Source organism: Pteropus medius, unplaced genomic scaffold, assembly GCF_902729225.1.
Source record: "Pteropus medius unplaced genomic scaffold, Ma_sr-lr_union100, whole genome shotgun sequence".
Taxonomy (NCBI): Eukaryota; Metazoa; Chordata; class Mammalia; order Chiroptera; family Pteropodidae; genus Pteropus; species Pteropus medius.
Genome location: NW_024346667.1, coordinates 19,001,498 through 19,023,509, shown reverse-complemented (window position 1 = coordinate 19,023,509; position 22,012 = coordinate 19,001,498). Strand labels below are relative to the sequence as shown.

The window sequence follows — 22,012 nt, the reverse complement described above, 5'->3', positions numbered from 1 at the left end:
GCTTAGCTCAGAAAAATTGTTGCGGCTTTTTCCAGGCGCTTTCAACATATTTTTCTCATCCTGGTTAGTCACTGCTAATGAGATAGAGGTCTCGGGTTCTCCTTCCACATAAGGAGAAGAGAAGACGTCCAGGGCGAATGCATCTCAGGGCAGAATCAGAAGCTGCCCCTGAGTTGGGCCCCTGGCATGTCCCGACTGCGGCCACGGGCCTCTGAGGTGCTAGTAATCTTTTTAACTTTCTTCTCAACTCTCGAGCTAGCTTATGTCTTAGCTTTGTTAAAAAAAAAAAAAAAGACTGACCAGGAGTGAGAAGGTGTATTCGGTATGGTGACGAACATGAGAAAATCATTTCCCATTCTTCAGAAGAAGTTTCTATAGCATCAATATAAAAAATCAAATTGCAGTGATAGAAAGCCAGGCACATTTCAAGTGCCCCTACCCTGTTGGTCTAACAATCTTTTGTCCACTGATATTAGAGATTTTACTGAGTGGAAGGACCGAGAAGATCTGTATTTTCTCTAGAATTACATTTCTCCTCTTTGAAGGTTTCAGAACTTCTCCTACCAGGACATGCATTTCCAATATTCGCTTTCTAGATTTGTTCTCAATTCGCATGACTGTCCTATTAAGCTTACATCGGGCCTTCCAGATTCTCAACTTACTTCAAATTTTCTAGGAAGTCATCTACCCATACCTTGAGCTCTCCTGATCGGGTTTATTTTTCGGGTCAAAACTCAGCTTCATGCGTGGTTGTAAAACTATATAGGTTCATATTTTCAAGTGCACAGATGCATACGTTTCTTGGAGACTCGACTCTTCAGCTTTAAAAAGGACCCCTTCATTGTAATCATTACGGAATGGATACAGTACTAATGGAACGTAATTGTTTCCACTAGATGCATCTCGGGTGTTTCTGGCAGCCAAAATGAAAATGATTCCAAATACCATCAAAGGGGCTTATAAGCACCCAGCATGCACAGAGTGTTTTGATATACAGTGGAGTGTTAATATCATTATCTCTTCTAATACAACATACGGTTACTTTAATCCTCTCCCGCCTCTGTGATCTTGGAAGATCCCACGGATAGAAGGCAAAGAATAAAACACTATATACAAGGAGACAAAGGGAGAATTAGTCCCCATCCTCTGAATGTAATTTTTTTGATTGTTTGAATGTTGGCTTCAAACATGTACCTTTATCAATACTGACTTCTGTATCTTCCACGCTAGTTTGAGTTTGTATGCGACATCAAACATACCTTTTCACACATGTTCTTTCCAGATTTTTTTTAACACTTACTTAGCAGTTTATAGAAGGAAGTGAATGATCTCCTCAAGCTGCTTACAAATTAAAAAAAAATCTGTGCTTATTAATTATGCAGGATTAGTCTAATTATAATTCAGCAAATTAATTAGCGACAGAAGGTGTTCTGAAACATTGGAGTACATTTGCATGTTAAATGGAGAGGCTAGTCTGTAATATATGTAAATTTATGCATGGCTTCATAGTTTAATTTAAAAATTTGCAGCTGCATATGGTATGGGAGCAGGTGAAAAGTCAGTTTTAGTTTAATGATGCTAACAAACATTGGATGGTGTCCTGTCTTAGCAAGAGAATGCACTCATATCTGCTAATCTACAACTCTGTCAGAAGAATAGAAAATTACATAGACGCTCAATCTCAAGGTCATTAGCGAATGGACCCATAGGTGCAATAGGTATAAAGCTGAAAACTGCAGAGAAAAAGCAATGATAGGAGGAGCCCAGGCTCTGAACTTTGTTTGCCACTTTATCTGATACTGCGTATTGGATCGGTCTGCCTAGTTTGGGGAAAGTAGCATTCCAGCCTGTGTAAAGAGAGGTGCCTTTTTGTCTGACCGGTATCTATTCTGGCAGGTGTAAAAGAGTTATCCAACCTTGATTCCCTTTCCAAATATTCACATTTGCACTTCATTTCAATTTCCTGGAGCCGTGGGAAAGTTATTACCGAGTTATGAATTAATGGTAGGGTAGAGAGTTTTACACATTGGCCTCAACCATCTGGCAAAACAGTAAAACCAGCGGACCAGGCAGCGGCAAAGGGCTCTTGGTGTAATTGGTGTTCACTGCTCAGCCTAGCATAGATGAGCTTCGCGGGGAGGGCCTGTGACGGAGGGGGAGGAGAAGGCAGCAGAAGGGGAGAAGGGGCGCTAAGGAAATAGGACAGTAAGGACCCATTAAGCTGATGGCTGGCTAATAACTTCATTTCTCTCCTTCACCCGAGTAGTCATGGCATTAGAAAGGGAAATAGATTTGTATTCTAATTCCGAAGTCTCACTGAAAGATGTTTCCTGAAGTCAGTCTGTAACATGTTCAGTTTCACTCAGTCTTTTTCTCTTTCCTTGATGAGAAGAAAGAGGAAGGGATAGGACAAAAAAAGAATACGGTTAAAAAAAAGAAGAGAAAAGAAAAGAAAAAGACGAAACTGCACATTGCACAGAGCCCTCCAAAGACATTTCATGAGGACGGTTGGAATTACAAACATGATCTTAGTGTTGTGTTTCATTCCAATTCAAGTCCAAAGAGTTCAATTATTATTTTCATTAATGGTGTTAGATTTTCATCGGAGTGCAGAAACAAGGACTTCTCCTTAGAGATTTCCTCCCAGCGAGCTTCATGGTGCCAAGTAATGGAATTCAGGAGAGTGAAGATGTGTCTGAATACAGAAGAAAAAAAAAATCTCAACCTGTAACCCTGGGTCCTCAGAAACTGTAGTGAGTTGCTGGTCAGAAATAAGTGGAGAATCAAAGTGGCCTCCTTGTTTTTTCACCTCAGTGACTGTTTACAGTCGGTTGCTCGCCGCTTGAGCTACGGGAGACATTCTCTCTAGAAGAAATCATGAAATGGCTTTGAAATGAAGTCTATCGACATGGACTCAGATTACACAGTGGGGGGAGTCGCTGCCTCCTGGTGCCCGACCGAATGCAGCAGATCTTACTCCAGAGGCTGTGTGTTTGGTAACGAAGGCGCTTTTGCCAAACTGAAATGCCACTTCCCGGAGCTCGTAATTGGTGTGAACGCTGAATAGAAAATGATTCGATGGGGCCTGTTGCCAGTTAGGAGCCAGAGGGAGTGTGTGTAGCTCTGAATTATCTGGCCTGACCATAGTTTACTGAAAACAGTGATGAGGGTTTAGACCCACCATCTTTTTGTTATTGTTGTTGTTCTTTTCTTGCAATCTGTTGTACTGGATTCATTACGTGATCTTTTTAAAAAAAATCTCTCCCTAAAAATTAAGGGAAGGGCTTCAAGTAGAATATATATTAATACTAGAGAGATAAGGAGTATAGAGAGAGAACAGATTTGAATTTGTTGTAATTCCCTCTGGTAATTTTGTATGGAAAACGTGGTGTGGGAGAAGGGGCAATGCAGGAGAGGGGGCGTAAGCGTGCCTGGTGAAAGGTGACTAAACAAACTTGCTAGGTACCAGGAATTTACCCAGACCTTTTGTACAAATAACTAACTATTCCTCAGTACTGGCCAAGGAAGCCACGTTACAGAGGAAAGAAGAACTAAAGGTCCCTATTTTTAACAATAAATATTAAACAAGCAAAAAAATAATACTTGCAGAAGTCTTGACATGGGGAAATGGCTTGGTAGGAACACTCCAATGAGCTGCCACATATAAGATTGAAATTCTCTGCTGCCAAAGAAATTAACTTGATGGTCTATTTAAAAAACTCCAATGTAAGAGACTCCTCCGTCCCTTGGGTAATGCTTTCAAAATTTAGCCTTGGTGACTTGATTCTCAAAAAATGTTTTCCAAGGTTTAATTCAACTTCTTATATCATACATCTGACTTCCAGCATTTTTTTCTTCATCGTCTTGATGGACAAAGTGGCCTTGAATCTTCCTCACCCACTCGAGCGATTTTTACATTCTTTTTGCAGAGGGCTGCGGCCATTTGGCCCATGCCTTCTTTGGACCATGTGGGTTCATGAGACATCTCATTTCCCAAATATCTGGTAGACTTGCTTGCCTTCCTCTGTGCAGTCCAAAATAGCCACAGAATTTCTAGAGGATGCAGACCCTGGTAGGAACGAAAGACAGTTTTGTTTGCTTGCTTGTTTTGTTTTGTGACATGAAGAGTGACTCCACTCTCATTTCCGGGGAGCAAGATGAAGGATGTGACGTGACCCCCCCAGGTAGATCAATGTGGCCTCAGCCCCTGGAAACAAAGAGCTGCTAAGCAAAGTGTCCACCTTTCCTTCTAAAGAAGCTCAGCTCAGCTCCTGCCTGGGCGATGTTTTTCCAAGAGTCATACAAACCAGAGTTCCACTCCTGGCTGTTCTGCTTGCTGATTGACCTTGGGCAAGTCATCTAACCTTTCTGAGTCTTGTGCATCGCCTCTGTAAAATGGGGATGTTAATTCTCCTATTCTCAGAATTGGGAGGATTAAATGGAATAATATGAATTATTATTATATAATAATAATATGAAGTCAATGCATACAGGCTATTTATTTCTTTATTCTTCTTCTTATAATCATCATCATGATTGGCCTTTTAGCCCAGGGAAGTTAGAGGCTAAGAATATTTGGAAGTAAGAAAAGTTATTGCTTAAAAGATATCTATAAACTAAAAGTTTTGGATCCGAAATGGCCTTTTTTTGAAATATTCTAGGTGAATAAGCTCCTATAGGAGGTAGATGAGCCTCCCATAGGAATTTCTATGGAGATTAGAATCTATTCATGTATCATTTCATGTATTTATATTTACTTTTTAAGGGATTATATAAATAAAGGGATTATTAATAAGAAAATCAGCTTATAAAAATGAATATTTGATTGAGGCCTAAAGAAACCAGTCAGTGAACATTTTAAATCATCCCTCCTTTCCATGGATCTTCTTGGACCTTTGTGCCAGGTGCCATTTTACAAGCTGATCTCAAGTACGAGGCATTCTCAGATGCCCCATTGTCAAGTTTGTTGGGTGTAGTAAGAACAACTGGGGTGTCTGACCCCCCAGAGTCTCTTTATTTTTATAGACTTAAGCGAAAGTCTTTATAAGGCCTGCAGAGCTTCAGGCCCCTTTCTTACCTGGACTGACGCCTAAGCAATCAATAGATTTCTCAAGGTCAAGTTATCGTCAGGCCAAGGCTGGGCCCACTACTGCCTGTTACCTTACTTGGACTGCCAGGGTTTAGATTCTGTTAGAGGCTTTTGGGGGAGGAAAAAGTGTTCTCTCTGTTGTTGGAAGGTTCAAAGAGGATATAAGAGTTAAGACCTAGATTAAAGCTGGAGCATTATCATTGTGTTTTTTACCAGTCTCAAGTGGATACCAATCACTCAGGGGTTTTCCTACCACATAAAGCAGAGTGAGCTGCCATGTAGGTCATTCTCAGAGTGAGAAAATGGCCCCTTGGGTGTGTCCATCTAGCGCAGCCCCTCACTCTGCCTAGTTCCCCAAAGGATGTAAGCTTGAAAGGATCCTGAGAGAAGAGAAGCAGCTGCCCATTCTTTTCAAATATGATTTTATGATCCAGCCTATCTCTACATTCGGCAGTGCTCAGAAATGATATGAGAGTGTTTTAAGGGACAGGGGTTATCTTCTTTTCAGAAGCACTCACAATCAGTGGGAACCAATTGTATTTTAATTTATAGGACTCTGGAAAAGGAAGTTTAGCAGTTAATCCGGATAAATTGTGTTTTCCTCAAAAATCAATGGACATAGACCTTAAACATCTACATGGTTTGTGAGGCTGTATGGATGCTGTATATGGCTCAGACTTTAGTGATCCAGCCTGCTTATGTGGCCATCATGCAGAGAGAGAGAACCCCACTCTTGGCCCTTGGAGAATATGAGGGTGTTCTCATTCCCTTGGTATATAGATGTGGCCATGTCATCACAGAAGTTGTTTCCAGGGTAGGTAGAATTAGACTTTTTCAAGGGACTAAGTTTCAAAGTCAAAGGTATTTTACATATTATTTTGCATAGAGTAAGGCTCTGCATAATGGTACTAGTTACTAGGGCCAAGTTCACATTCTTTTGCTATACATCCCCATTTAATCTTTTTGTTAAAAGAAGCTTTTCTGCCTTCTATGGTGCTTTCTTAAAGATTTTCTGTATTGTATTTTTTTCGAAGGCACTAGATTTCAAATTGAGAGTAAATTGAATGACTTCTTCCACAAACGTGGAGAAATATTATGCTGGGTTTTATACTAGTCAGGTCATTGGTTATAGTCCTAGAAGCTGGCATAAATATTAAGTAGTTACCCTTCCTGTGATTTAGAGACTCCCCACTGCCTCACCATCAGACCTGAACTCTGGACCCTATTTGTGCATCCAGTTTGAATTTCAGTTTCTATTTGGGATGGGCTCAGCACATGTCTAGAGCTTTCATTCTGTTCTTGAACAGTGCTGAGTGCGCCAATATTCTAGAGATTGGGAAGGAGAGATTTCTAGGGTGCTAGGTAATCAGACTCATATTCAGAGGTCTCCAGACTCATCTCAGAATCTGAAGAAGCATATTTTGAATAGTTTGGTTGTGTGCTCCATGAAGGCGAGGATTTTGCCCATCTTGTTTGCTATTGTCCCAGAACCTTCACAGCACATACTCTACACTTAATAATTGATCCAGTGAGTAAATGAACTCAACAGGGATTTTCGATAGGAAGCATTTATTTCCATGCAACTACCTTTGACCTAATGTTTTCCTCGTGGGGGCGGCTACAGTCCTCTCACTCTCCAAGAAACCAGAATCCTTTATGTTTTGTTGTTGTTTTGCTTTTTTCAGAACACGTTTCCTGAAGTATTTTTAAACAGCTATACTGAACTATTATTTACATACTATAAAGTTCACCCATTCAAAGTGTTCAGTTCAATGGGTTTTATTGTATTTGGAATTGGGCAACCATCACCACAATCTAATTGGTGCAGGAAACATAGAACACCAGATGGAGCTTGCTGCCACAAAAACCCAGGTTTAAACCCTCATTTCTGTCACTTACAAGCTGTATGATCTTGGGCACATTTCTTACATCTTGGAGCCTTTGTTTTTCCTGGCTGTGAGACGATTCGTCATTCATAAATTTGTTGTGAGAAATAAATGAAGCATTATATATCAAGCACATAGCTGGGAGCACGGCACAGAGTAGGCATTTGGCAAGCCTTTTTTCCCTGCCCTCTGTGACCCTCGTACCGTTCAGCTGCTGGACCACACAGGATGGCGAGCAGGGACAGAGATGGCTCTGATCTATGATACTCTTGAGCCACTTTCTCCTGACTTGGGAGGAGAAAGGATCCTAAGGGAAGGTACATCTTGCTCAACAATGTGCTCGTCAACTTCTATGATATTACCGGCTCTGGCCAGAGCATCAGCCAAGATTCCCTATTTCCCACCAATCAGCTGTTCCTGTTTATTTTTCTTTCAGTCTAAAATCAGTGGGTTTGACCAATCTCTCAGAAAACTCCCATACACACTTGGACTTCAATAAGTCATGGTCTTCTGTCTTCAGTGTTTTCTTCCCCCAATGCAGCCATTTCTAGAGGGTTCTGAACTCTACATATTTTTCCTTGCAATCATAGAATATTAATGTTGGAAGGAACCCTAGGCATAATTCAGTTAAAGTCTCTTAACAGTTGAAGAAACCGAGGCCCAGAGAAGTGAGGTAACTTGGTTACATCGTTAGTTGGTAGCAGGTCAAGACTAGCACACTGTCAGCATTTAATAAATATTTGTGGAGTGAAGGAATACCCTTCGGTACATTCTTTTGCCTCAGTTGACCTGGGAACCAGATTGAAGTCTGAGGGTTTGAGTTCACATTTTGACCCCATCTCTCTATTCCTCTTTATCTATAAAACAAGGATAAACCTGTAGTTGTTAAATAAAGAGATCAGAAGCAGCCCTGCAAAGTGTACCACGCTAAGTGGCGATAATATTTACGTAGTCAACAGTGTCTGGAAAAAGTGAAAATAACAACTTCCATCCTGATGAGAATCTGCACATTTGGTCTGAATCTTGTAATTCATTTTGGTTTCCCATTTCTGAGTGGAGAGAATTGACATTTTCCAGGCAGCTCTGGCTTCGGAGGGATCTAGACACAGGGGATTTGTTCCCTGCAAGCTACCCTGTGGTCAGTGGTTGGTATGGCTAGTAAAGGCTTCTGTACCAAGCCCCTGAGCATGCCGGGTGGAAGGGTACAGGGAGGGAGGCAGAAGACATCAGTAAAAAGAAGACCAAAAATTGGAGATGTCAGTAAGCCTGTGAATTTCTTTAAATTAATTTTTAGGTCCCCGTATAATATATCCAGGCCATAATTTCTGATGCTAGCCATTCAGAAGTAGCTATGTCTTCTTTTGAAAGTACAGTATAAGAGAATTCTCTCTCTCTCTCCCCTCTCCCTCCATCCTTACTCCACCATTTTCTTCGCCTTTGTGAACAGAATGTTATATTTTTAGTGTGCAGGGGGCTGTGTAGGTTACAAACTCAGACTCCAGGCCAGCAAATGAGTCAAAATTGGGTGTTTTCCATCCAAAGAACTGTTAAGGGTCCTAATTTAAAATGAATAAAGCCTTTCAACAGTGTCCTTGTTTCCCTAAATCAATGTGGTTTTATGTAAACATTTATCTCCTTTGCACTTTTCCACCTACCACACCGGTCGTGTAATAATGGCTTCGTGGACATTAATGTTTTTACCAGATACATTTGGGAGGAAGGGTGGGGTAGGTGAAGGGAAGTATAATACACACTGAATGCATCATAAGGAGCCCAGTTGTGGCAAAACTTTCTAAAAATCAAGAGGTTAGTGAGAAAAAGCACTTGATTTAAGTTTAGTGTTTTTTGTTTTGTTTTTTTATTGGGGGGTGCGTAAATTACTGATGGGGGTGTTGGAGGACAAATGTGGGATGGGGGTGGGGACTATTGTTTAGAGAGAGACTCAAGTGAGAAAAAGGCAAGTTTTAAGTGTAACAGGAGAGCATATCCTTGCGTTGTCAGTGCCTGTAGATGACTCTGCTGCGAATGCATAAACAAAAGGTTTCCCCTTAAAAAAATAAAATGTTTGAGTTCTGATCCATCTTTTCTTATAAGCAGGTCTGCATTCTAACGTGCTCTGATTGACGTGGCAGACATTTCCCTGCACTTTAGAAAGTGAGGCAGGTGGTGAATTTGAACGCTGCACAAAGCAGTGGGAGCAATTTCTCTGCCTTGTCATTCTGGAGGTCCCTCGGATAAAGACCCTGGACACCTTCGTGGCCCAAAAAGCAATGCCTAACCTCCTGCCCCAGAAAAGATTAAAACGGAGGAGTGAAAAGCAGATGTTATAAAATAATGAAAAAATGTTTAGCCATTATTTCTAAATTCACACCCCACCGTATTCCTCAGCTAGGAATCAGGAACGCTTGGCCAAGTATTTTTAGCTCTAGAGTAATCCCTCTTTTCTCCTCCTTTATCATTTACTGTTTATCTTTCCATCAGGGTTCTTTTTTTTTCTTTTTTTCTTTTTTTAAGTGTTGAATACAATCAATTGGAGCACTCTCTAATTCTTTTGTGTGATTGTTAAAGAAATTAAAATAAGCAGAAGGTCAGATGAGAGCATCTCACCAACTGCTGCTTTAAAATAGAATTTTTGGAAGCATTGCTGATTTTTACTTATTTTTGTTGGTAAATCCTGGGGAAAATGTATATCTTTTCCTTTAAAGTTCTAATTCAAGGCATGGATGTGAGAGTTCTGAAGGGACTTTGGGACTGCGGTAAAATTTCGTTGTCATAGTAACAGAAAGGGAAATAGGCCTAGCTCACCTGGGACTTTAACACTGCAAAAGCTGGATTTTTTTTTTTTTTTTTTTTTTAAGGAAAAGGACTCTGAGAGTAAAATAAATGAAAAACTTATTGTATTTTGAAACAAAATTCCAAACATTAAATACATAAACGGCTGAAAAGGCCACTTCTACCATTTTTCTTGGTTGATGTACTTGTCTGATTAAAGATGCCCTATTTGTAAATTGCATACATAGTTTATTTAGCAGAATGGTGGCTTAAAAATTTGTCTTATGAATGATAACTGCAGAGCCTTATACTATGCCTTTACATTTTTTGCATAATCTGTAGAAGGTCTGAAAGGACATTCACACTGATTATTAATCGTAAAAATGCCAGCATATACCTGCACAGACTGACTCTGTCTTTGGACGATAACATGCCATTTTCTGACTTTATATACATCGGTTGAAAATATCAGGCCCCCTTTGTGTGTGAGGGTGTACATGTGAGGTGTGTGAGCAGGAAGGTGTGTGTGGCCAGCGGAAAGCCACATACGTGAGGAACCCTGGGATTCTGGGCTAAGTCATGCCATTTTTAACCCTGGAGCAAGACATTTTTGCTTGGCAGGAGTCACTGCTGCTTTTGAAGGCTTTTTTTTTTTTTTTTTGGGAAAGAGAGCCCTAGCAACTCGAGGGGCGGGTGTAAAAACCAGAACCCAGCTTGTGAACCACTTCACAGTCCTCCACAGTGATGGAGCCAACTTGTGACTGAAAACATCTAAATTTGCAAATTGCAGAGGGTCAGCAGTGTTCCTTCCCAGGCAGGGCTGGCTGAAATTCCCCAGACCTGAAATACAATCACTTTCCAATCAAATCTAATATAACGCAGAGATAGGCTCTCTTAAAAAATGTTTACTTAAAAATGTAACACATTGCTTTCTCTTCACAGATTCTTTTTAAAATTTTTCCTCAAGTGCAATCAGAATTGTTTGAAAACAGCAGGAAACCCAAGGGACATGAGAAGGTTTCAGGTAAGGGGCCTGTTGATTTTTCCTGTGAAATAAGTCATCCCGTTTTCTCTCTCCTCGGCACTCCTTTCCTTTTCTTTTTTTCCTTTGAACACATTATTCACTGAGGTCGCTAACAATAAACGAGATAACTGTAATGATAACCCGCACTGCATAGCATTGAGGGTTTCTTTAGTTTATAGTGTTTAGGCTCCCACTTCCAGTGTCGAAGCCCCAGGGAGGGGCACCGACGCCAGCTAGAGATTCGATTTTAAGCCCTCAGGCTGCCCTTCGCACACACAGCTGCCCACAGCAGGAACCGTGTTCTTGATATGCAGCCACCTTGGGATTTCTCAGAGCAGCTTCTCTGTGCTTTCTGCAAGCAACAGCCTCATCCTTTCCTTTCCCACCCATTAACTATTCAGTGGTCTCTCTCAGAGCCTTTTGGAAAGCAGCAACCCAAACAGCCGTGGTCACTTTAAGATCTCAGCATGACAACAAGACCCACGGGACAGTGACCCAGCTGCCTGGCAGTTAAATCTGCCACCGGTTTCATCACCCTTGCCACTGATGTACTGAGGATGCAAGCTAATAAAAACACAGCGAGGCAAAGTGTGTCAGGTTGGGCACGTGAGGGAGAGCAGCCCCTCTCAGCCCCGCTTCTTTCATCTTTGAAGGACCCACATTTAATCCACCAAATGCCTTTCCTGCCATTCATGCCCAGTCGAAACACACAGTGCTCCCTTCCCCACAGAGAAATTAAAAACGCGTTAAGCAATAGTATTGACGTTTGCGACTTTAAAAAATAGTCCTGGCAGCGATGAGAGAGGTAGGGATGATCGGCCTCCTGTTTCAGGTGAGGAAAGTGAGTTTCTGGGAGTTTGTGACTCGCCTTGAATCACAGGAACGAGATGGTGGAGTCGGGAGCCAGGAGGAGCTGTCTGATCAAACTCCTTCCACCAGACCATGGCGTGGCGGCACGTGCAGCTGCTCGGTGTCTGGCTTTGCTGTTGCCTTTTTGAAATTCTTAATAATTCCTGAACAAGGAGCCGCACGTATTCATTTCGTACCAGACCCCACAAATTCTGGTTTAAGAACAGAGCCATGAAAAGGTTGATTGGGGAGAGGTGCATACACACAAGGCCAGAGAAAACTACTCTGAAAAACCTATTCTTGTAATTTTTTTTTTTTAACCACGTCACGGTTATCAAACAATCTTGTTGGGACTGGGACATTTTTTGTTAGTTTTTTTAACACTGTTATCAGCCTTTCTTAAAAAAGTTAATTTAAGCCCTTCCTCTCCATCATGCTGTGTGACATGGAGACAAATAGAAATAAAACGAGCTTTCTTGGGGATCAAGCAGAAACTTTCTGCACAGGGAAGTGGGTGGCACTCGGTATTCCAAATGGGACCGTAAATAATTTCAGTCCCCAAAAGTGTGAAAATCAAAAGAGTTCTGAGTGCCTCAATGACCAAGCTTAGCTTTCACTTCCTGAAGAAATGGAGGCAGGAAAAGAAGCTGGAAGTGTGGATTCTTATCCCCGTTATGCTCTGCCATTACTTTCAAAGTTTTAAAGTTGAGAAAACTCTTTATGAGTTTGAAGAGGCTTTTAATAGAGTGCCTTGTCATTTTGTCTATCCCAAATCATAGAAATGTACTTGCTAAGCAAATGCATGCTAATATTTCCTCTACTTCTTCAGTAATTTATGAAGTGAGGTTTGCAATGAGCCTGAGTTTTTATTTAACAGGGTTAGGATAAATATTGCTGATCTCAAAATGATGAAGAATTCTCATCCTGAGTGAAAGTATTTGACTTTTGCCAAGACAGGGGAAAATATATATATATTTTTAAGTTTGTAAATTCTATGATTGTCTTATTTCTGGGGAAGAGCCAAAGAAAATTGATAATTTTTTGCAGTATTTTTGAGATAAAATTTATATAACATAAATATTATTCACCATTTTAACCCTTTTAAAGTGTGCAGTTCAGTAGCTTTCAGTATATTCACAATGTTGTGCAACTGTCACCACTCTATAATTCCAGAACATTTTCATCATCCCCCCAAAAAACTCATACGTCCAAATTCTCTTTTCCCCTCACCCACTGGCAACCACTAATCTACCTTCTGTGTCTGTGGATTTGTCTACTGAGGACGTTTCATATAAATGGAATTGTATATTATGTGGGCTTTTGCATCTGGTTTCTTTCAAGATTCATCCTTGTTGTAGCATGTATCTGTACTTCATTCCTTTTTATGGCTCAATAATATTCCATTTTAAGAATATACCACATTTTGTTTAACTATACATCACTTGATAGATACTTGGGTGGTTTCTCCTTTTGGCTTTTATAAATAATGCCACTATGAACATTTCTATGCAAGTTTTGTGTGTGTGTGTGTGGCCATATGTTATCAGATCTCTTGAGTGTATATCTAAGAGTAGAATTTCTGGTAACGCTATCTTTAACTTTTGAAGAGCTACCAAACTGTTTTCCACAGTTGGCTGCACCATTTTACATTCCGTCAATAATGTGCGAAGGTTCCAATTTCTTCACAGTTTACAAAGACTTATTATTATTATTATTATTGTTTTTTAAATTCCAGCTATCCTATGAGTGTGAAGTGGTATCTAGTTGTGGTTTTGGTTTTCTTTCTCCAATGACTAGTGAGCAATTTTTCATGTACTTATTGGTCATTTATGTATCTTTTTTGGAGAAATGTCCATTCAAATCCTTTGCCTGTTTTTAAATTGGGCTATTTTATTGTCGAGTTGTAAGAGTTCTTTATATATTCGAGATATTAGGCACTTATGAAATAAGTGATTTGCAAATATTTTTATTCATTGCAACACTGTCTTTCTGGAAAGTGTCCTTTGATGTGCAAAAGAATTGGTAATTTTTATACTGTAGTCAGATTCTATTAAGAGTATGACCTTCAACGAGAGCTCTTTTACATGGAGAAGGCTTTTAAGGGGAAAGCTTGACTATAGGCTATAATGGGCAAGTGAGAAACTTGGATCAAGTTGAAAATATGAAACAAAACTAGAGGTAGTAGATAATCCTGGTGGCGGGGAGAATGATCTGAAGGAATGGTGATTTAAGAATTCCTGGAATCGATATTCAGAAAGACAAAGGTAATAATTTTAACCCATGTAGACAATTACATCAATTCTCCATTTTTGTTATATGATCAAGCACATTTTTAATCTGAAGTATTCTTTTGTGGAGATTTGATCCGAACAGAATAGAAATATGAAATAGTTCTAACCAAGTCACGGATCCGACCAAATTCTCTTTCCTCTCTCACTCCTTCTCTTTCCCCTGTCCCCCAAACCCTGGTGGAGCCTGGATTCTTTTCCCACAAATGATCAAATGAGAACGAAATAATTATATCGAACTTATTTTCCAGCCTGACCCAGACCTCTCTTTAATTCAATTCAAGTCCTAAATATAATGGACATACAAAATATTTATCGAAACATAATGGGTTTTAACATTTTTTTTTTTTTTGGCTCTGACTCCTTTGAGAATTTGGTAAAAGCTGCTGCAGTTTCTATCCTAACAAAAAGCTACATTTCAACAAAGTTTTGTTTAAAATGTCAGGGGTTCCCAGACCTCTTGAAACATGTCTTAGAGTTCATAGATCTGTGATCTCAAGAAATGAAATTCATATAACACTCAATGGGTATCCTCCATGTAATTTAACCCTTATGATGAAGACCTTTCTACTGAGAACTTCTCCTGATGATCTTCCCACTCTCATGGCTTTAAATGCTATCTGTTCCCAAATGACTCTTGGATCTATGCCTCAGATGTCACTCTTCTCTGGAGCTGAAGACATACAGCTTTGTCTTCCTCCTGGGCACCTTCCCTTGGAAGACTAACGAGCACATATTCACAGCAGAACTCAATAGTTACTCCCTGATCTGCGCCCTCCTCATTTATTGTTAGTGTCACTTCCTCCTCCTAAACATCTGTTAAATCTGTCCTTCTCTCCTGAAAAACGGCAATAGGCCCCTGCCTCTACTCCTTTCTCATCTAATCCACCCTCAGCACTACTGCCAATGTTATCTCTTAAAACACGTCACTCCTTTGCTTAATATGCCTTATAAATATCAACTGTCCATAGACAAAAGCTCAGATTTAAAAAGGCATGGCTGATAGAAGTATCTTCATACCAGGCAGACTGGTGCCAGATACATCTCCTGTTTCCACATATCCACTGCTCACCAGGCTCACCTCACTGATTTCTGCACGTGGAGTATTACTTGGAACCTTTCCCTGTGTTCACCCCTCTGCCTCAGAACCCTTCACTTCAATTTGCAACTTCCACTCATGCTTCAAGACTAACACCTGAGTGTCGCCTCCTTTGTGAGGCCTTTCTGACTCTTCCTGGCAGACTTATTGGTTCCTTCTTCTGTGCCGACATACCTCTCCACGAGCTTCTCCAATGCTGTCGGTCGCATTGTCTTGCAATTATTATTTGTCTAGTAACAGATCGTGTGTTGCTTGAGGGTAATGGTATGTTTCCTTTATTTTTGTGTTTCTCTCCAATGCCTAGCACAATGCCAGCCACTCTGTAGGGCTCAATAAATTGGAAATGAATTTTAAGAGAGAGGAAGGCAAAAAAGGAAGGAAGGAAGGAAGGAAGGAAGGAAGGAAGGAAGGAAGGAAGGAAGGAAGGAAGGAAGGAAGGAAGGAAGGAAGGAAGGAAAACACAAGAATTCTGGGGCCCCCAAAGTATCCAAATCCATGGACCCTACTTGCAGAAAATCCTTCCTTGAAATGAAACAATTAGGTGAAACACCCAGATTAACAGCCCAGTGAAGGAAAGGAAAGGAATTTATGTCTAGTTTAAGCTGACAGGCCTAAATGAGAATGAATCTCATTCTTTATTTCTGTGCACTGAGAATGGGTGGAGAGCAGGCATTTGGAAAACCCAGAAGAAAATCAAGCCAAGGATAGGAGGAGTCAGGCTTGTTGTCGTTTCCCACACTGACATTCTAAAACACAGTAGAAGTTGACAACAATCTGGGCTATTGTTGCCAGGTCACTCTCATGAGATAGGCTACCTGGGTCTGCTCAGAGTCCTAGTGAAAACATAGATGCATTCATTCACTTATTCATTCTCCCAACCACTATTATTGAGGAAATTCTACATGCCAGGCATTATCTTAGGTGCTGGAGATACATCAGCAAAACAGATAAAATGCTTCTCCCTTGAGGGATTTATGTCCTAGTGGGGAGATAAGGAAAATAAGATAAATAAATGATTTACATAGCTTGGATGTTCTTCTCTGAGGTCTTCGAGTGACTTGCCTAGAAGCATAGGGGCCCAGTAAGATCCATTTGTCTTGATGTTGCCTTCTGGGACTCAGCAGTATGGTTGAGCATGGGTGATATGGGAGCTAAATGGTACCTGCCATTATAACAGCCAGGGTGGTTGCTCTTTCTAATAGTTTTCAAAGTTTCTCACAGCATCGGCTATAACAGGACCCTAATGTCAGCAGGTCATTTAATTGAAATTGGGAAGCTTAGAAGACTAGGTGCCAAATTTTCCCTTCCTGGCTCAAAAGGAATCTATTTTAAACAGACATGACCACTGTAGAAGGCTCTGGTGTTTTCCAGCATATGGGTAACACCAACTTGTATACTTTAGTCATTCCAGAGTTGGTAGCAGGTGTCTTGACACATCTCTAATCCTATAACCATTTTTAAGGAACTCCATTCAAACTTATAGCTTTTTTGTAATTAGGATAAGGCAGTAAGAACCCTTGGGTTCACTCTCTTATACCCTTTTAAGATTAGGTCCACCTAAATAATAATTTTTTTTTTTAATTCACTTAAGCTAGGGAGAGGACTGAGGTATGTACACAGGTCTTGCCATCCTTTGCTTCAAGAGATCAGAGGTCAAGATGTATGAGGGGCACATCCATTTCTAGGGAAAGAAAAATCATTTCGGGGGCCAGCTTGGGAACACCATCAGTGACGAGTTGACTCTTGTTTGTTCAGAGGGATCCCGCACACAACCTCAGGACATCTCAAGGGGGACTGGGAGAGGGTGAGGGCAGAGGGTTGGTGCTTTGTGAGGGCACACCCAGTGAGTCTGTCAGAACTCGGAGGAAGAGAGAAGAAAGGAACAGTGGTGGGCGGAAAGGAACAGAAGATACAAAGATTGCCGTCAGAATGAAGGAAGAAGTGGGGCCGTGTGAGGACTGACCAGCGTCGTTGGGGTAGCTGGACACTACAAGAGGCCTCAAGCCCATTAATGCAACATGCTGGATGCAACAATTGCACAGGAACAATGGGGGGATTCATGTAGATGACAAAGTTACCTAGTCCACACAGCCAGCCGTTGGCCATTAGTCTGTTTGAGTAAACGATGCAGGAGCAAAGGGCAAGGCTGCTCACGTCTTGGAACGGGGCCAAGATCCATCCAACAAACCCTTATGATTTTTTAAACCCCCAGCTCTTATATAAAACTTTTTAATGGCACCACCATCTATTTTCCTTAAATAAAAAATGTTGAATGTTTCTCTCACACCCGTTGAAGAGGGAAACGAGAGTTTAAATTAAGTCCAAATGGTAAAAATTTAATATAGCTCCAGCTGCCTACAGGTTTCTTCAGTTCAAATCTTTCAGTTCGAGAGCTACTCCAGCTGCTCCATGATCTCACCCACCATTTGAAGGTTGCTCTGCTACTGAGCAGCGTTTTAAAGCACATGATGAAAATCACTTGACTTATGGCCTCTCTCTGATCAACAGGTGAGTCCATTATCTGGTGGTAAAACAAACCATATAGTCTGATTTAAAAAAATAATAATTATCTCTTTGGAGTCAGAAAAAAGCCTCTGAGGATCTTTTACTCAGTCTAACGCTTTAAGCTGTGGGGAGGCTTTCTGTGGGTTACTTCAGGCTTTTCTGTTTGATGGTATAACCTCCTGCCACCATCACTCTCTGACTTTTGGTGTCTCAAATGGCTATAAAGATCAGCAAGATAAGAAATTTGACCAGCTCACATAGGAAATGAGTTATTTGGGGGAGAAAAGGGAGAGAAGTGAATGTAGGTAACTGCCTATATAACTTTTGGGAAAGGATATGTTAGATTTTAGTTAGGTGGAAACAAAGCCTAAATGCTCAGACATTTTCGGAGTCTCGAACTTGGGCACTAACACCTGAAAACATTCCAGAACAATCAGATGCAAAGCTTCCTGGAAAGCAAATCTCTCTTAGTTTTGCAATAAGAGGGCATAGATCCTTAGGCTGCTTATAGGGCCTACGTGCTCCTGGGTTTTGATGGACAACAGGTGATTCATGAGGTCCCTGGGGGGGCAGAGTTTGGTGGAAGAGAATAGCCCAGTCAAATTAAGAACAGCATCAAATATGTTAAGGCTCCCTTGGGGCCCTCAAAATGTTTACTAGTAAAACACTGCCCCTGACTATAACCATTCTACTTGGCATACATTTTACCTGGGAAGAGCAATGGGTCCAATGGAATGAAATGAAGTAGAGTGGAAGTAGCAGAGTCTAAAGCCTTTGAGATGAAGGGAAATTTAGTCGTAAACAGGTTATTGACCTTGAGGCTCCCTGATGATGTGAAAATCTGTTTTAAAAAAATGCCACTTGATTTCTGTCCATATTCAACTAATTTTTAAAAGATAAGCTCTAAAAGGTGTCCATCCTAAGCCAAATTTGTCAAAATATGCCAGCGGAAATGCTCTTCGGCATATTACACCACTTACTACGCCAATTAAGATTTGTTTTATAGTGCTGGGGTAACCATTTCAGTAACCTCCAGTTGTATAGCAAAAGGTTTTCAACTCTTCAAGGCCTATCTCAAATCTCATTTCCTTGTTGAAAATGTTCGTTACTGTGTTCAGCTCAGGTTCATTTTTTCTCACCCTTGGACTCCTACAGTATACAATGGCCACACAATTTAGTCCTCATTTATGTATCACTGTATGGTTTTTTGATTGTGTGTAATGTTTATTATGCTTCATCAACTACATGGCAGCTCCTTGGGGTCGTGACAGTGTTTTCTGTAAGCCTCCATGGCATGTAGCACAGGGCCTGGGAGTGTCAAACAAAACCTTTGACTGATTAAAACACAGCACTGTCTGGTGCCTTAAGACAGTATCTTCTCAGGAGGTATGTCATTCATGCCACAGTCTCCCCTCCCTTTGTGTGAGGAACCCCAGAATGCCCCACATCTGTCTCAACAGCAATCAACCTCGTATTCTCTCATTTGGTACTTGATACTTAACTGAACAGAAAATTTAGCCTTAGGGAATAGGAAACAACAGCGATGGCTAAGAATTCTGAGAATTTCTTTAAAAAAAAAAAAGATGACAAAATACATACTTGTGGGGTAGGTGTTTAAAGGTAATTCTGGAGACTCTGGAGTCCAGTAACAAAGAAGAATCTGGGCTTTAAATCTGGTTTGGAAATAAGGTGTGTGCCAAGAATTAAGTGGTAAGGAGAACAATTTGCAGTAGCCAAGCTGATTGTTGTTAGCCTGGGATGAATTAATGGAGGCTTAGAAAAAACTGTTTTGTCAGATTCCCCTTGTTGAATGTGAGAGTTAGCCCATGCATAAAAATACCAGTGGAGTATTTCTTCTCACGATATGGACTCCAAACTTGGTTACCCACCATGACCAGAAGTCTGTCTTGATTTTCTCTGTCCTTTTAATGGTCTCTATGTCTCTTTCCTCCTTCCACAGGTGGAAAATAAAATCCCACATAATAGTTATGCTTTGGGAAAGCTGAAATAACATATATAGCAACTGAACAGTTATAAGGGAGAAGCACATCATGAATTTAATTCCATTTCCAGATGTAAAATGTCATAAAGAATTTTTTTTCATACTTGGCAAAATAATAGGAATTTTCGAGACCATTTTATTTAGCTCGGTGTACGCGTGTTTGTAAGTAGGTATCAGAGTCTTATACCTACGTGTTATAAATGCTATGTATTGTAGCTTCACTGACATTAAGCTACTAAAGTCTCCACATTCAGCTAGGAGGTGCATGACCTTCACTGAAATGGAGGAGAAATGTGTCTGACTAATGGTAGAGTTTGGTGTGTTTTCAAAGCAAGAACTCTGATCCATATGGGGAGGTTTCTAACCAATGTAATTACCCTCTGGTGACTATAGACACTGGGATTCTCGTCTGTTTCAAAAAAAAAAGCAGATCATTTAGTCATTCCGCTCATTTTTCATTTTGACTTCTCTTTTTCTTTTACCCTCCTGTGTGAGACTTAGGCCATTTGCAGGAACACCTGGGTATGAGCTGAGACAGGCTGGCTAAGAGGGGACTCCACGCTGGTCATCCCAGTGACTTATGTAACTTAACTAAATTATAGAGCTTTAGGAAAGATAGATATTAAAAAAATAAAAGTGTGATGTTCCAAAAAGCCAAAGATATTTCAGACTGGGCATAAAATTAACCCAAGAGTGGGAATATGCCATTTTGTAAAAGTACCCATGTCACATGCTATCATTCTGATACCAATGGGAAAGTTAGTTGTACAGGCAGATTAACGGATGTGTCCACCTAAAGGATGACTCCCACTGAGGCCTTTTATAGGCAGGAAAGGGCTCTTTACAACTCAACCCCTGCTTTGTATAAATTATTAGAGTGCGGGACATGGGAGTACTTTTAGGTAATGCGAAGAAAAATATAATTTGAGAAAGCTAATTATTTTTTCTTGCATACTTTTAGCAAATTGCTAACACAGTTGTAGATTTTGTCTTAAGACTTTCTTGCATTTTTCAAGGGAAGATACAAACTTTTAATGTTCCTATTTCTGTACAGTCAGCTAAAACTGCCATTTAATTGGATGATTCAAAATGGAACCTACACTGTCACTCTCCAGTTGGTCTATGTTTATTGATCTGGTCTCACCAAAAATTAGAGATTGCATTAAGCAAAATAAGGAATTGCAGAAAGTGAAAAACTACTTTCACTTAAAAAAATGCAAGCAATTCCAATCGATTCCTACTTCTTTTTCTTGGGACCTTGGCTTAAAGATACCACGTCGTAAATAATATTTGCATGAATGTAATTGATTGCTGCTTTTGTGTTGAAATGTATCAGTTGAAGAGAGCTGTAATATGCAATGGCTTAGTTTTCCGCTCTGCGGCCTTGCCTATTTTGAGCTTTGAGCTGAAATACAGATACGCCAAGTATGAGAAACAAATGAAAGCTGTCACCAGTGTCAGCAGCAAAAACCAGGGGTCCATCCCACACCAATTATGGACATCTGTATTCCTAAATGGCATCCTTTCGGTCTGTGCCAGCAGAATGGTGGTGCCAAGAGAGTCTGACAGCTTTAGAAAAGACTAGGTATCAGGTTTAGGTGATAGGAGACACTGATGAGGCATAGAAGTTCTTTTGTTTGGAATACTCTACGTATGTTTGCTATAATACATATGACTGTTAGTTTTGGGTACCTTTCAAATGGCACCCGTTCTCAATACTAAATTTGCTACTTCTAAAACAGATCAGTTTATGATCTTAGGAGAACAAGTGGTATTGATGATTATATGATCAGAAGAGCGTTGGCAAAGATGCATACAAATAGTTAACAAGGTAATGGTAAGAAATGTTGACCTTGATTTGTTTAGCTAAGATGTAAAGATTTTTGAAGGTCAAAGGTGTCCTTGTGTAGTGTTTTGGAGTCTAACTGTGTCTGACCCTCTAACATTAAGCTGCTGTGGCCTGCAGTTTTGAAGAGTGAAGCAAACCAGGGGGAAAGAGAGAAGGGGGAGAGAACAGGAAATGGAGTGAGGTGTTTCAGGAAGTTGTCAGGGGTTGACTGATTGATTCCAGATGGAAAAGGTCAGCCTTCGTGACCCAGGAAATACTCACTAGGGGAAAGAAGTTGGCTTGTGGAAGGGGAAGGCCTGGGAGTGAGACGATTCTGGAATGCACATTCCACTTCCTTTAGTCTTCAAACATTCAGAAACTTTAACTTCTCTGAAGAGAATAATATCAGTGTTGTCATCATCCATCAGAAAACAGTGAAGGAAGTCAAATTCGAAGCTTCGAGTGTACCAAATGCATCTTCATTTCCATAATGTTGTTCATTCTTCCAGAAGTGGAGTGAATGTATGTAAAAGTCAGTATTTGTGTGTGTCTTCACATGTAAGAACAACCACCAAACCTGTCTGCTTTCACGTGGTGGGGTTTGTGAGTTGAATCCTTTACATTTTGTAAATTTAGTTAAATTGGCAGACTCTTCTAGATACTTCAGAGT

General features: G+C 40.5%; 1 protein-coding gene across 1 annotated transcript in view; it reads left to right on the top strand.

Moving 5' to 3' along the window:
* Positions 1-22,012, top strand: part of EBF2 (EBF transcription factor 2) — a 182,215-nt gene that overhangs the window by 115,714 nt on the left and 44,489 nt on the right. Inside the window, exon 7 of the mRNA XM_039876146.1 lies at positions 10,690-10,771. Coding sequence (XP_039732080.1) covers positions 10,690-10,771 — 82 coding nt within the window. The remainder of the gene's footprint in view (positions 1-10,689; positions 10,772-22,012) is intronic.